The 15,998-nt window shown below is 31.4% G+C and overlaps 1 protein-coding gene and 1 long non-coding RNA gene across 4 annotated transcripts; one reads left to right on the forward strand and one right to left on the reverse strand.

Annotated features, from left to right (window-relative positions):
* The first annotated feature begins 1,470 nt into the window (after positions 1 to 1,470).
* LOC143072847 (methyltransferase-like protein 27) lies at positions 1,471 to 13,486 on the forward strand. Of its 3 annotated transcripts, none has more exons than XM_076247963.1 (6): positions 1,471 to 1,623; positions 8,357 to 8,478; positions 11,172 to 11,306; positions 12,047 to 12,182; positions 12,677 to 12,769; positions 13,117 to 13,486. In XM_076247963.1, the coding sequence occupies exons 2-6, from the start codon at positions 8,374 to 8,376 to the stop codon at positions 13,296 to 13,298; spliced, it is 651 nt and encodes a 216-aa protein (XP_076104078.1). In that variant the 5' UTR covers positions 1,471 to 1,623; positions 8,357 to 8,373; the 3' UTR covers positions 13,299 to 13,486. The 3 variants fall into 3 exon arrangements, with proteins under 3 accessions (XP_076104078.1, XP_076104076.1, XP_076104077.1); XM_076247961.1 differs by lacking the exon at positions 1,471 to 1,623 and adding an exon at positions 5,917 to 5,983; XM_076247962.1 differs by lacking the exon at positions 1,471 to 1,623 and adding an exon at positions 5,931 to 5,993.
* Positions 7,921 to 10,230, reverse strand: LOC143072850 (uncharacterized). Its single transcript, XR_012977333.1, has 2 exons — positions 10,010 to 10,230; positions 7,921 to 8,361 (listed from the first exon to the last, which is right to left on the reverse strand). It is a non-coding gene; the product is annotated as an uncharacterized LOC143072850 (long non-coding RNA).
* Positions 13,487 to 15,998: the final 2,512 nt, after the last annotated feature.

Below are 15,998 nucleotides of genomic sequence, written 5' to 3' on the forward strand. Positions count from 1 at the left end.
ATTTTTAAACATTGTTATAAAGCGCGAGTTTTAACGTGCCATTAAACCAGGTTCAATCCAGTATTTTTTTTCTTAAAAAATGTACTGTGCCAAGTCAGGAATATGGCAGTTGTTAACAATTAGTTCGTTTCTATGTGTGTTGGCGTTTGTTTTTGTTACACTTTGGTGTTCTTGTTGTTCCTTTGTTTTACTCTTATAGTGTCTTAGCAGAAATTTGATAAATCAGGGGTATGCCAAAGACATCTTGTCATTTTTATTCTAAAAAAGTTCACTGGAAGGTACAAAGACTTTGATGATAAATATTCCGTATCAAATAATACACGATGGTCTTGAAGTATACATTCTGGGTACTGACGTTGATTATCATCTATATACCGTGTTATACTATTATTTTATTTGTCTTTATGAATATTACTTTTACTGTTTAGTCAGTTTTTATTGATATTCATTCGACGTGGCTCGGTACTTGTACATCCCTTCATTGTATTATTGTTCTACGATAATTCTCGTAGTCTTGTCTTTAGCTTTTGCTAATATGCTTGGCCTATATGGCATTTTGTGCTTCTTTGTTACACATTTTTTTTGATTTTATAGTGACTAAGATTATAAGACAATGTTGACTGCTGTACCCCTATTTTTGACATTTTACATATTATGTCTGTTTGTTTGGTTCACACATCGTTGTTAATATATGTATAATGGAATTTGATGCGACTGTCATACAAGTAATTAAGGTTTAGCTAGCTTTAACACCAGATTTACACCACCATTTTCTACATAAGAAAATGCTCGTACCAAGTCAGGAATATGACAGTTGTAATCAATTCGTTTTATGTGTTTGAGAGTTTGATTTTGCCATTTCATTAGAATTTTCCACGAAGTTCAGTATTTTCATGATTTTACTTTTTCAAAGTTGTGTACAAAGTTGTGTTCTCTTTGTGTGAGGTCATCAGGTATGGTCGCCTTTTTCATGACGTCACAATGGGAAAATAAGAAGAACCCATGAAAATTTGACGTCATAAAAAAATTTCGACCAATCATTTGCTGAGAACAGATAATTCACTAGTGACGAGAAATATATTTCTCGCAAAGATTAAGAAATGTGAAAATATTAATCACAAAAAATAGAGAAAAGATAGTATGTATTTCTAACCTATCTTTTGGGTACTTTGTAAGGTGGTAGGAGACGTAATGTTGTTAAACAACGTAAAGATGTGACAATAAGTTGTTATCTGCTATACATTTTATATAGGTTTATATTTATTGTACATAGTGTTTAAAGATTGACATGATTTTTTAATTATCTCATAGGAAAACTATATATTACCATATAAAGTTCCAATTGGAATTCTGAATAAACAATTGTGTCATAGTTTACTCGTCATATTTTACCCAGATGTTGTGATGTCCTAATTTAAATTTTAAATACGCAAAATATCTATAAATAGACATACATCCCTATCCTTTTCTATTGACAGCGTATTTGATGTAAACATCGTCACATGTCATTTGTTTACGTCTTTAGATTTGTTTTGAAGATATTCAATTTTCATTTCCATATAAAACAAGATAACTTTTTATTTTATTCATCAGATATTCAACTGGTAGATAACCAAATATAGGGTAAGTACACAAGATACTAAGGCAGCAACCATTTGATTTTCTGGGGGGGGGGGGGGGGCGCTATGGTTTTTTTTGGAAAAAAAAGTTTGTTTCCAGTTTTTGGAGAAAAAAATAATTTGTTTTTGATTCTGAGAAAAAAAAATTGTTTGTTTCACCCTCAGCTGCCACTATATGTAATGTTAACATTGAAAGAAAAAAATTGTTTTCGACTTGTCGCGAAAAAAATAGATCGTTTTTCGCCGCAGTCGAAAAAAAAAATTTGTCCAGAAGAAAAAAAACCATAGCCCCCCCCCCCCCCCCCAGAAAATCAAATGGTTGCTGCCTAATTTATTAGAATTTCAGTCCCCAGATTTCGTTGTATATTTTGACTAAATATTTTTTTATTCTGTTTTTCTGTGTATTTGTATTATAAAACAATCGACGAAGTATGTTTTATTTATGATTATCCCTCTCGTCCCGAATCTTCATGAAATATGCAATTGAACGATAAAAAAAAATATAGTGTATGTATGGAATTTCTTTGTATTTAATGAATGGCTATTATCTATTTTGAATTTATTGAACCATAAAACTAATTTTTGACTCTTCACATTGAATTCGCGGATTATGTAAAATGTGAAGAGTCAAAAATTAGTTTTATGGTTCAATAAAATCAAAATAGATTATTGCCATTCATTATAAATAAATTTCTATCAAAAATAGGGCTCAAAGAACTTTTTATATCATTTATATTAACAATAACAACGTACACACATGTTGGCGTATGAATACACAACGTCGACAGAGTGGGCGTGTTGCAATCAAAATTGACTACATTGAAAATAAAACTAATAATTTTAACCAATCAGAAGACAGTAAAAACACCAAATTTATTTATTACCGTATGGAATGAAAAATTCTATCTTGTCAATTACTAAGGGAATAACTCAGAAAAGACCAACCCGAAACGTCAAATTCGTCTCAAGCTGTGTTTTTTTTTAAAGTCTGGCAACTGCAATACCAATTGAAGAGAAACCTCTAATTGTCCTTTTTTTGGCACTGTTAATCGCATAGATTGAGCACAATATTTAATTCGAACTTGTCATGACAATACTCAATCATCCGTATTATTACAGAAAGCCTATGTAAATTCTATATATACAATTACAGTACTCAACATGTGTATGGTAGGTAAGATTGTGCTTTTTAAATTTATGAGTTATTCATCGGAGACCTAAATACTAGTATATTTCTAATTTTTAAATCAACTTGACCAAATACAGGAATGACCATTGCGGAACAAATGTCAACTCCGTTATATAGTTGTCTTATTGGAATTAACACCCCATCTCCTATTCAGAAAAATTAAGCGATTTTAAGCGCTTGTTTAAATATCGAATGATTTTCTTAAATCAACAAGAAGATATTATACAGAAACCTTAAATTTTGCTATTATGTACATAAGCGAGAGTTATAATTCTGTGTTAATTTCTAACTTAGACGTATATTTAGGAATTCCCAACATGGTCTTTCACAGATTTTGTTGAATCATGCTCAAAGAAATGTCATTCTACAATATTTTGATTTGTTGTGTGCTTATCAAGAAACAACAAACACAAATATTCATGGCTTTGGTTCAACCAACCGAAGAGTTAAACACTAGACCTTCCACTAGCACCAGACCATCAATGGTGGTTGGATTATCGAAATTATTATGAGGAAATAAATCTGAAGTTATAACTTGCGCAAAACATGAAATGTGTAAAATTTGAGCTATAATATGTTTCCTAAGATTGCGATAGTTCTCTTAAACTAATGTTTTAATAAAGTACATTCAAATTATTCAGAAAACACACCAAAGATCGAAGGCATATATTTTGTCGCACCTGTTTCGCGTTTCGTCTACGATACGATACTGAAGCTCGAATCAAAACAGGTGGAAGGCCAAATCAAATACAAAATCGATTCAGTTGTAGGAAAATTTCATTAAAGATACAAGGTGTATGTTTTATTACGCAAGGCGCACGTTCCGTCTACATATGACTCATCATTGAAGCTCAAATCAGAACGATTTGCTGCCAAAATCAAATACAAATTGAGGAGCAATAGAACCTACATTTCCGTAAAGTTTGATCAAATATGAATAAGACAATCTGTACATTTGGGAAGAAAAACGTTTGTGTTTCGAATAACGAATTTTCAATAAACAGTAAATGTACAAAAATTGAACATATCAAAGGTAGTTCATATCAACGCAAGAGTGTTGACTACAAGTCTGTTAATACACCCAGGGACGAACGAAGAATATACCCTGGCCAGTGGCTGTAAACACTCCCCCAATATATAAGGCTTATAATTTGTTGCGTCAGTCTACATAAAACTAACACGTTCCGGTCAAATCAATACAGTTTGAAGCCTTAATCAATATGTAGTAGGAGAGCAACTTAACTGAAAATTCAGAAAAGTTGTACGAAACGGGGCTAAGGCAATCTATGTATTGTGAAAGAAAAACCTTAGTGTGTTTTGAATAATTTAACATTTTATAAACAGTCCATTTACAAACAATAAACATACCAATGATATTTCTTGTCAACACAAACGTATTGACTTCTTGGTTTTTATACTCTCGGATACAAAACGTCCTCCAGCGACCCAGTCGTTGGTAAAAACTCACCAAATATACCAGGTTTATAAATTGTTACACCAGACGATTGTTTCGTGTACATAAAACTAACCATCAACGCTTGATTCAAAACGTTGAACAATAAAAACCGAAAAGTTTCGCAAAATAGGAATAAGACTATCTATGCATTGTAGAAGAAAAATAAATCGTGTTTCGAAAATAAAAATCATAAACAATTTATGTACAGAAAATGAGTGTATCGATCATATTTCATGTCAAATCAAAAGCATTCAATACTTATAATTACATTTTTTAGCTATGATCATGAAAACACGAATTTTATATATTTTTTTTATTAAATTCACCTGTGCACTTTATTGTTGGACCACGTGTTATCATGAATAAAAAGTTGTATTGAGCAATGCATCTGCTTACGGAATAACACGTGATGTGAAGTTAGCCAATCAGAATAAAGTATTATAATGAAACATACATCTAATGTAATTATTAATGCGTAGCCTAACTCTAGCTAATGGGTTAAATTGGAGGTAAAACAAATATGAATGAGCTCGAATTATTCACATGCGTGTCCGTTTTACTGTGCTGGGTTTAAAAAAGAATACCAATAAAAAAATGCACGTCAATGGCACGTATAGGGATCATTTAGTGGAGTTTCGGCTTTTTCATGTTAAATAACCGTTGCAACATACATGTGATTTATGCAATTCCAAATATTTAACCGTTATTAATAAACCGTATTTACAGGCAGTCATTGGGAGTTCTTTTTTCCTTTTCGGTGCCATACTTCCTCTCCGATCTAACAACGTATTATAATATTATAGATGTATGTCCAGGATTTCCCGTTTTGAATTAAAACATATATTCTTAAAGATTGACCGATAATTTGTTTCCCTTCCATTCAGCAAAACTGGTAACGTAGTCTGTCCTTCAAGTGAACTCTCTGCTTTTGTTTATGATTATTGCGTTGAAAGCGATGACATTAATGATCTGTTAAAGTTGAAAAACACTATATGACCAATGAAAGACATACGTAAATGAAAGTAAAAATTAAATATAATTGAGAAAAAGGCCTTTTTATTAACATAGTGATTTGCTTATATTTTGTGCGTCCAAGTTTTAACAAATTTTCTTTTAAACTTGACTAAATGTTTGCTAAATTAAGATTGTCTTTGATTTAAAGACAAACTTCATATATTTTCATAGCATAGGTATAACCTCAAGCGACGCTTTATAGAAAAATAACTAGTTATCGTTTCATACACATAGTTATTGCGAAATACAAACTACAAAGATAACAGACCTTTCGTTCAATGCCTAAATGATGTTTATGAAATGAAATAGCAGTAAATATAAATCACTCTAATGTATATATATTAGGACAAATATTTTTTATTTTTTATTTTTCACTTTTTTTTAATAGATATAGATGTTCTTCTTCAGAGTTTGTTAACTTTTTTCATAATCTGTTTTAAAAAAATCATGCTAATCACCCCAAATGTGTTCGCACAAATCACAATAGATTTAGAAATAGCTTATATAGCATGAAATAGCAATTTCAGTACATATTATCCCCCATAAAATCATTTTAAAGTTTAAAAACGAAGACTCCTAAAGTTAAATATAAACGCGTATCGTCACTTGTTCTGGTTTTAACTAGTTTTGTGGGTCAGACTGATTATATATAAATGTGTACTTGTCCGCTGTTAGAACAGTATTCCCAAAGACATCACTGCGCTGGTAAGAATGGGTAATTATGTGTCTTTAATGATTTTAATAAAATATTTGTATTTAATTATTTCTCTTTTTACTTTATAAAATGTAAGTTATAAGTCTAAATTAAATCTGTATTTTCAAAGGTAAAGAATCGATCTTTTTCATTTTTTCTAAATGTGGCTAATATTTTTTCTTTGATAATGATATTTACGTCTTTATTGCTATATTATTCTTTTTTTTATGATAATTCTTTTTAAGACTAAAGTATACTGTAAACCAATTGGTTTTATTTGAAGAAAAAAACCCATTAGTTTTACGGGCAAAGCAATTTTCTATTTTTCTTTATGTTTCAATTAACATTTATGTTCAGAAAACTTATGTTACGATTTTTTTCATATATAAATTTTTAAAAAGGCATAATTTCAGGTACTAGTTTAAAAAAAAGATTAACTAATTAAAGAAATGCCAGAACATGATATACAAGTATCACTATAAAAAGTAACTCCCGAAAGAGCGCCATTTCCCCCCACTCGTTGAGCTAGTATATAAATTTCCATTCTGTCTTTTTTTCATTGACTTTCCCTTATTGCATTTATCTTTGAGATCAGTACATGCAGTATGTTTTGTCATAAATAGTTAAATCCATGATAGAGTACCACTAAATATGAAGTCCGCGCATATTATAACTATAAAAACTGCAGCTAATATTGATGTATAAATTCATATATTAAGCTGGCGCAAAAATGGATTCGAAAAATATTGTGTATATATTTCAAACTTCTACTTGCTACGATTAATGTATTACTGCAGTATGGAAAATCAAAATTGTCGCCACTCGATAATTTTTTTATTTAATTGTATTGTCAACTTTAAGTAGAGAGTTATTTTTTGACATCTTTTATTATTTATTAGACGCTTGTTTTATTGTTTGTGTTCATTTTACATTATTATACATTTGAAGAAAGATTAAAAACAGATATAATGATGTAGATGCATATACCGTTAATATTGATTTTTATCATGTTTATAATGCAGTTGTTCTACTTGAGAAGTAAAAGTATTTTTGTCGTATATGAAATTGAAGATAATAGAATTCGTACCAATTCTAATATATAAATAATGAATGTCAGTTTTGAGGAAACGGATACCGTTTCGAGTTTGCTTTCGTTTACTGTTGGCTTTCGGAATGTACAGATATACAGATACGTCCGGTCAGAATCCGCTAGCTCATGCAGAAAACATGAAGGCTATCTAAACCCTGCAATATCTCTTAAAGGGGTACATTGATTGGCTATTGCAAGGTTTGTTAATGTGATATCTACATTACCCCCTGTTTTAATCGGCAGTCTAAATTTATCGCCCAACATTACGGTCGATCAACTAGAAAAAAACCTACATATGGAATTAATTTTCTAACCGCTTACAATTGTTTTACTCAAAACTAATGTACCTTTCTTATAACACGGTATTTGATTGAAGCGAAGTCTGACTTTTGTCTTTTCAAGCATGCAAATGAAATCAGAAAGTGTATAATTTCCGCTACAATGTGATATTTCAAGGACATTGTTTAGGAATGAAATGATAATTTTTTTATTTGTGTCATTGAGTTAGAAGACTTCGTTTGATATGTCAAATTAAAATCAAATTAAAAACTAATTGATTTGAATGGAAATGGACAGTATTTGAAATACGAGCAAAAATGTACATGTACATGATATTTTCAAATCAAGTAAAACATGAACGAGCTGTATGTAGCCATGTTCGCTAAATGTTAAAAACATTATTTTGTTTTAAAACAGATAATTCTTTCATAATTTTTACAACCTTTTTTTACGTCTTCATTACATGAATTTAATTTAGTTGTATATTTTCATCAAATAGTTATATTCCCAACTACTAGCTTACTTTAAAAAAAAGTTCACATTTATTTTTGACATAACCTAATTAAAAAAAAATATAAATTTGATTGTTCATTTATTTTATTATTGAGCATTGACTTGACAAATTCAACAAAATAGAATCAGAGTAACAGTTTGTTTATAAATCAATATGTTTCGTTTCACATTTCTCTATCAAATATAATTTTTAGTCTTCCACTTCTGAATGTAAATATAGGGTGTTTCAATTTCAAACCTGCATCGAAACGATGAATGACTTAGTGCATTCAATTTCCCCTGCAACGCATACCCAATCCACCATATACCAGTTAAGAAGGCAGACGCATGTTGTTCCGTTACCATATCAAGGTAATAATGTTGTTCAGACACCATAACAACTTCAATATTGCAGCAGTAGTAGTTCTAGTGTACTATCTTTAGACTTGCTTTTCATCATATTCTTTTGGAGCACAAGATAACCCTCTTGAATGTCTTTTCCATAGAATCTTTTCTCTTTTAGATATCCTGGAAAACAATATGGAAGCCTTAAAAGTAAATGATACATTATTTAAAGGCAGTCATTCAACTGAAGATCTACTGAAATACTACAATAATTGGGCCCAGACAGGCAAATATGACGAGGTAAGGCAAAAAATTATTACTGTAACGCATTCCTTGATAAATCTATGAGTTGTAATTGGCTTTGAACTAGCTTTCTGTCACTGAAAGTACTCGTAGATCAGTATTTTAGTCTTTTTGTTAGTTTGTTTTGTACTTTGTTCCTGTCTGAAGATTAATGAGTCAAACAGTTTTTAACTAATTTTCTCTCATTTTGTTCTTATGTTGTGCTGTTACACCATGTTGTTTGCAAAATATATTGCATGCAGTTGTTTTTGTTTTTTCCCTATTAGATCTTACTGTTCTAATGTTGTGCTGTTACACCACTGACCAAGGTTAGGGTACTACCAGTGGTCAAAACCTATTATTGAGTGGTTGTCGTTAGTACCGGTAATCGCTCGTTATGTATATTTGAATGTACGGTATGAGTTTTGCTCATTGTTGAAGTCCTTACAATTTCTTAAAGTCACTTTCATACACACGTTATCAAAACTCTGGTAGTTAGTAGTCTTGGTATATGTTATTTGCATATTATAAATTAGATTAACATGTTTTAATGGTTACGCTAACATAATGACTATCTACAACACTAGCAATGATGGATGAACGACAAGTTGTCATTTTTTTAATATATGTGTCACGGTACTTGTCTATCCCAAATTCATGTATTAGGTTTTGATGATATATTTGTTATTCTCGTGGGATTTTGTCTGTTGCTTGGTCCGTTTCTGTGTGTGTTACATTGTAGTGTTGTGTCGTTGTTCTCCTCTTATATTTAATGCGTTTCCCTCAGTTTTAGTTTGTTACCCCGATTTTGTTTTTTGTCCATGGATTTATGAGTTTGAACATCGGTATACTACTGTTGCCTTTATTTACCCATATCAACACACCCCCTTTTTGAAATTACTTTGGAGGTCAGTATTTTAGGTTTATTTTTTTCACAGTAAGCATTTAAGATAATGTGTTATTTTATAAGTTTGCCAAAATTATTGAAAGATATGTGCTTGTAACGCGACCAAGTATTTTATTTCAGTCAATTGTCACAGTAACATATAAATATTTGCTTAAAACGCGTGACCAATATTCGTAACTGCAACTGCTATATAGGTTATCTCTTACAGGTATTTACTAATGTTTATTATTGGCGTTGTTTTGGTCGGAAAGCAGAAGTTGAAGTTAAAATATAGGATAGTACACCTTATATTTTGAACTTGTTGATCTGACCTGATTCGAATAGTTAGTAAACAGTATATTGAACTGTCTAATGGCTGTCCATGAGAGATAATATGCGATGACTGTTAAAGACTTTGTAATAATAAAATAAGTTAGAGGTCTGTCTTGTACCAGAATGAAAGGGAAATGTGGATGATAGCATAAACTATTACTTATAATCATATATGATAAATACACCAAAAGTTTCCTTTATAAAATCTGAACTAGAAAGACAAGACTTATTATGAATAGTTATTGACTTCTTTTTATTGATGTAAGAAATTGCTCGAAAAATATTTTGCACTCCATGCTATCATCCTTATTTCCATTTCCGGTTTCTTACTTTCGGAACATTTCAGCTTTTTATCTTAGTCACAATTATATGTTGGAAATAGTATCGAATAAGTCCAAGGAGTTCCGAATGCACAATCTAACACAACCTGTTCAGTTCGCACAAATAAGATAAAAAGGACTTCACCATAGTAAACCGTTGGTTTTATAGTCTCTCGTTATCAGCTGACACCTACGTCACGTACATTGATAATGTAAAAATAAATAAGAAACTCCTTTAAATTTAGAAGTGATATGTTCGTAGGTACAATGTAAGGTAGAAATTAAATTTAAATAAATTGTTGAAGCTATGTTTATTGGGATGATTTAAATGTTCAATTACATCCTTATCTATAAACAATAATTAATGTAGCAATAATTTGGAATTATAACCATACTTATGTCCTGGTTATACCAAACTGATAAAACGTGCTGAAAACTGAAAATTTATTTGAGTTACAGAACAAAAACTACGATTTGTGGCTTATACTCTGATAATATTAAGATAAATTAAGCTGGGATCCCATCTCACTATTACTAATGCAAAATAGACATTCAACGAGGAACAAGGGATGTATCTAACTTCAATAGTACCTAAAACAAAACAAAATTTAAGACCTCAATCGAAACCTATAAGAATCAAATATGCATGTAAAATCGAATTAATTTGCGAAAGGATGAAATAAATCAGATTCTTATTAGTCAGTATTTGCATAGATGAGTATCGGTTATCACAATTTTTATCCAGGCCTCTTGTTTGGGAAAACAGCTAATAGATGGTACTATTAGAATACAACTTAGAGGAACATGATTGTCATAGAATCTGTCATACGATGATCAAATTGATTAAATAATTTTGAACATTATCAATTTACTGAAACAGGGGTTATGTCTCACTTTTGAAAGTTGAATAAACCATATTGTATTAGAATCAATGTATTTATTTAATAATCGGCATTAAAGCCGTTTCCAAGTTTTCATACATTATATTTGTGTTTGAGTCTTATTTCTATATTTTGATACTTGCTTAGGAAACATATTCTATATTAAAAATTTTGAAAAGTCTAGATTCAAAAAATGAAATTTTGGCCTTTTCTAAACGTCCTTGACATTATTTTGTGTTTCAAACAGTATATTTCACATCAAATAACAATCTTTTATATTTTTTTGTGCAGCACTTATCAGTAGACAACGGATATAAAGGCCCTCATATAACGGCTCAAGCTGCTGCAGAAGTTTTTGAACCAAATCGTCGACCTACAGTTCAAATATTAGATGTAGCAGCGGGAACTGGTAAAGTCTCTCAAGAGGTAAGGCGGTAGTATAAACCAGTAAAAATATAAAAAAAAATGTCAACACAAAATTATACATTTCATAACAAGGTTGAGGTTATACTCTTACTCCAGATGTATTCAAGTTACTTTTATTAGTCACAGCTTTAACAAAGCTTTATAGAAACCAAACAAAACATCACTTGCATGTGAAAGACATCTTTAACAACGCAAGCAGTCAGTTAGATGATAAGTTGTTTAAAAAAAAGATGTTTCTAAGTGTACACATGAAATTTATCCACCTGAACTAATTCTTAGTAAGTTGGACCCATAGCGACTAATGTCCCCTTTAGAACATAATATTACAAATTCCCAAGATAATATCCATACTATACCATATGATAAACGGGACTTATTTTTCTTTCATTGATGGTGATGTTTCTTTCGGCACTTTTAAATGGCAAGCTAAACTCACAGTTTGTATGCACATGTTTTTATTGAAGTCTATTATTTCGATGAACTTAATAATTTTGTTACTAAAAATAATTCTTTTGAAGATTTTTTTAATCAAATAGCCCAGTGCAACTAAAAAATTAGTTTGATATTGGCCTACAGGGGAAATTAACAAAGCTTATAAATTAGTTAATGCATCCCTAGAAAACGGCATATCTCAGATCGATCAGAGTTCCAAATTTCAAAACTAAACAAAATTGAAATATAGCTTGCTTAATTGGGTAAAACAAATTCTAACATTGATCAGATCTAACATTCTTTTTTAGCTTCGCCAATTGGGATTTACTAATATTGATGCATTAGATCCCTCTGGTTCAATGTTGGCTCAGGCAAGAAAAAAGAATCTATACAATAATTATATATGTGATTTTCTTAGCGAATATACAATGCCAGCTCGAAATGGTAAGTATCATGGACTTTGCTTTGGCTAAGGTTATGAAAGCCTCATACAGAGATATTTTGAATAATTGACTAAAAAATGATTGCAAACAAAATTAACTATAGATGATTATGATTTGCCTCATTTTAAGATCCACTTTTATTAATACTAGTACATTAACTGTATTTCTTTTTAAATTGTTTACCCTTGTTCTCGAACGAACCACTCTGTTTCATGAAAAAAAAAAATTGGTTAAATTAAAGGATGTGAGTTCCCTTTACAAAACACCTGATGGAATTACTCAGTTTGGAGCAGTAGTTCTATTGAGCATGCACAATTTGTTTCAATATTGAATCTAGGTGCACATTGTAGTAACAATAGGCTATTGGTGATAAGTAATGTTTTTTTTTGTCATATGAATACAAATGGATCATTTTAAGCATTATTCTTTTAATTGCAAAATGCTGTTTGAATTTACATAACTGAAAGAAAATAAAGTATAATATTGTATCCACAGCTTTTTACGATTGTATAACTACCTCTGGTGGGTTTGGATTAGGACACATTCCTGCTGATGCACTTCATGATCTGATTCGATTGACTAAAAAAGGTATGATATTTATTTTTAAAAAAAAGTAACAAACAGATTGGAGATAAAGAGGACAATTGTTGATATAAAACGTTATAATGATAGTAAATAAACTCATCATATATACCAGGACTAAATTTTGTACAGTAAAGAAGTCCTGTTAAAACGTTTAAACCCGCTGCATTTGTTTGCACCTGTCCTTAGTCAGGAACCTGTTGTTCAGTGGTTGTCGTTTGTTGATGTGGTTTATTAGTGGTTCTAGTTTCTCGTTTATTAGATAGATAAGACCATTGGGTTTCCTGTTTAAATGATTTAACATTAATCTTTTTAATTAATTTTTTTGATAAATTCAAATTTTGTCTTAACAGGTGGATATATTATAATTGCAATGAGAGAGGAATACATCTATATGTCATGTTATAATGATATCTTAGAACCACTGATGAGAAAATTAGAAAATGAACAGAAATGGCAAATGGTACAACGAACAGTTATTCAGGAATACGCCTTCAACAAAACTGGAGTTTTGTATATATTTGAAGTATCATAGTGTGAAGAAACTAACATTAGGAATAATGTATTGATTTATGGCCTTAAACCGAAACATGGAGAACTGAAGTGGTATGCATTGTCTTTCAAATGTGCTGAAATGACTAGTATTGTTTGTAAATATATGATGTAAATATATGTCGTCAATTTATGTTGTTTTTTAACAATAAAAACAATAGATACAGTGATGTTTCAATGGTTGTGTTAAACCTTTTGGGACCCTATGTAGAAACAAATCAGAAGTTCAGATACGGTAAAATTTTTACTAGTGGTCATATTTGCTGAATATTGTCATTTTACTGAAGGTAACAAGCAAACCTGAAGTAATTGAACGAAATGCAAAAGGAACAAGAAGAGATCGGTTTGCTCTACTGGGTACACGTTACCTGCTATGAAAATTCCCACTCACTCAACATGTCATTACCGGATATAGAGTTCAGACAAATACCCCCAAACGGTTTTCGAGACATGTTTGGCGTTACTTCAGGTCCTGATTCGGTTTGATCTGTGTTTGTATGTATTTTCTGAATTTAAAAATATGTGTACCTGGAGCATTACCCAGGAGACATTTATTACCTAAATGCACATTCTATGCATTAAAATAGGTACCGTTAAAAGTAATTTCCTCTGCAGGGTCGATTACTCCGATGCGATTACTTACCAATCCAGTAGGTCAATGCTTTAGTACGTACACTGTTTTATTACAACTTGACCTTATAAAGTAAAGAACTTATTGCAAATGAAGGAATATTTCCCCCTAGTTGACAAATCTGATTCCTTGTCCGTTTTAGTAAAAATTGTGCTCGTTTTCGGTTATAACAGCCTGTCAACGTTTGTTTGAGATTGAATTATAGATATTTTGACCTGCAGCCTCACCAAAGAGACATTTATCGTCGAAATGAACATCGGGTGCTATTTAGGCATTAAACCATTTTGGAGCCTCGACTATTAAGAATGAATGTAGATTTAAGTCTAATTTAATTCACAGAAAACTGTCGTAGACTCCAGGTCATTGTACACTCATAAAATATCTTTTAAAATGATAACAAGAGGACTGAAAAAAACCACAACAATAAAATTGAGAATGGAAATGGGGAATGTGTCAAAGAGACAACAACCCGACCATAGAAAAAAACAACAGCAAAAGGTCACCAACAGGTCTTCAATGTAGCGAGACATTTCCGCACCCGGAGGCGTCGTTCAGCTGGCCCCTAAACAAATATATACCAGTTCAGTGATAATGAACGCCATACTAATTTACGAATTGTACACAAGAAACTAAAATTAAAAATATACAAGACTAACAAAGGCCAGAGGCTCCTGACTTGGGACAGCAGCAAAAATGCGGCGGGGTTAAACATGTTTATGAGATCTCAACCCTCCCCCAATACCTCTAGCCAATGTAGAAAAGTAAATGCATAACAATACGCACATTTAAAATTCAATTCAAGAGAAGTCCGAGTCTGGTGTCAGAAGATGTAACCAAAGAAAATAAACAAAATGACAATAATACATAAATAACAACAGACTACTAGCAGTTAACTGACATGCCAGCTCCAGACTTCAATTAAACTGATTGAAAGATTATGATTTCATCATATGAATATCAGGCACAATCCTTCCCGTTAGGGGTTTAGTATCATACCATCATAACATATATGAGAAGAACATAACCCGTGTCATGCCAACAACTGGTTTTTTAATAAATGTGTTTAGTTCCAATGCAAAGACCCTATAAGTGAATCAATATTAACGCCAAAATAAGCAATGTACAGTTAAGACATTTTTAACTGATTTGTATAGATGGTTCTTGTGTTATACTTTTAAACCATTCCTCCAAGTTTAGGGATGGTTTGACATCAACAAACACGTTTAACTCCACCGCATTCTGTATGTGTTTAACCCCAGTAAGGAGCCTGTAAATCAGGGGTTGATGTTTGTTGCTGTATATTACATTTGTTATTCGTTTATTGGTTTGTACATAAATCAGGTCTTTGTTTTTCTTGTTTGAATATCATAACCTTTGTCATTTGTTTTACCTTCTACAGCTTCAATGCAGAATTGGATTTGCAGGCCGAACACTAATCTATCGTTGTAACTTCTACGTAAGTTTGTCTCTTGTGGACAGTTGTCTCTATGGCAATCATGCAACATCTTCTTATTTTGATATGTTGGAAGTGCACGACCCTGCATTTTCTTTGTTTCTTGTCATTATCCTAGGCTTCATATGAATTTCAAACAGCGGTTTACTACTGCTGCCTTTATTTATATCTTCATGATGTCAAGGCGCTTATTCCCGAAGAAGGTAAATTCAGAAATGCGCTTCGGACGCCTGAAATATGAATTTATAATTATTTTTTCTTAATAAAAGTTGTGATTTGTGTAATAATGAATAAACTCATCATAGATACCATGACTAAATTTTGTACATACGCCAGACGTGCGTTTCGCCTACAAAAGACTCATCAGTGACGCTCGAATCCAAAAAAGTTAAAAAGGCCAAATAAAGTACGAAGTTGAAGAACATTGAGGACCAAAATTCCTAAAAGTTTTGCCAAATCCAGCTAAAAAGGTTGCAAAGAGCAACCGCAAACAAAAGGTCGAAGAGCATCTGACAAATCTTTTGCCTAAGCAAATCTACAAGATAACCAACAACAATCAACACAATACTAGGTTTGAGAAATACTTCATTTGACTTATT

The sequence above is a fragment of the Mytilus galloprovincialis genome, chromosome 4, assembly GCF_965363235.1.
Source record: "Mytilus galloprovincialis chromosome 4, xbMytGall1.hap1.1, whole genome shotgun sequence".
Classification (NCBI taxonomy): domain Eukaryota; kingdom Metazoa; phylum Mollusca; class Bivalvia; order Mytilida; family Mytilidae; genus Mytilus; species Mytilus galloprovincialis.

Coding starts and splice junctions, on each gene's coding strand:
- LOC143072847 (XM_076247961.1), top strand. CDS start 5,932: ATGTGTACTTGTCCGCTGTTAGAACAGTATTCCCAAAGACATCACTGC. Junction 5,984..8,356: donor CCAAAGACATCACTGCGCTG/GTAAGAATGGGT, acceptor TTTCTCTTTTAG/ATATCCTGGAAAACAATATG. Junction 11,307..12,046: donor CTGGTAAAGTCTCTCAAGAG/GTAAGGCGGTAG, acceptor ATTCTTTTTTAG/CTTCGCCAATTGGGATTTAC.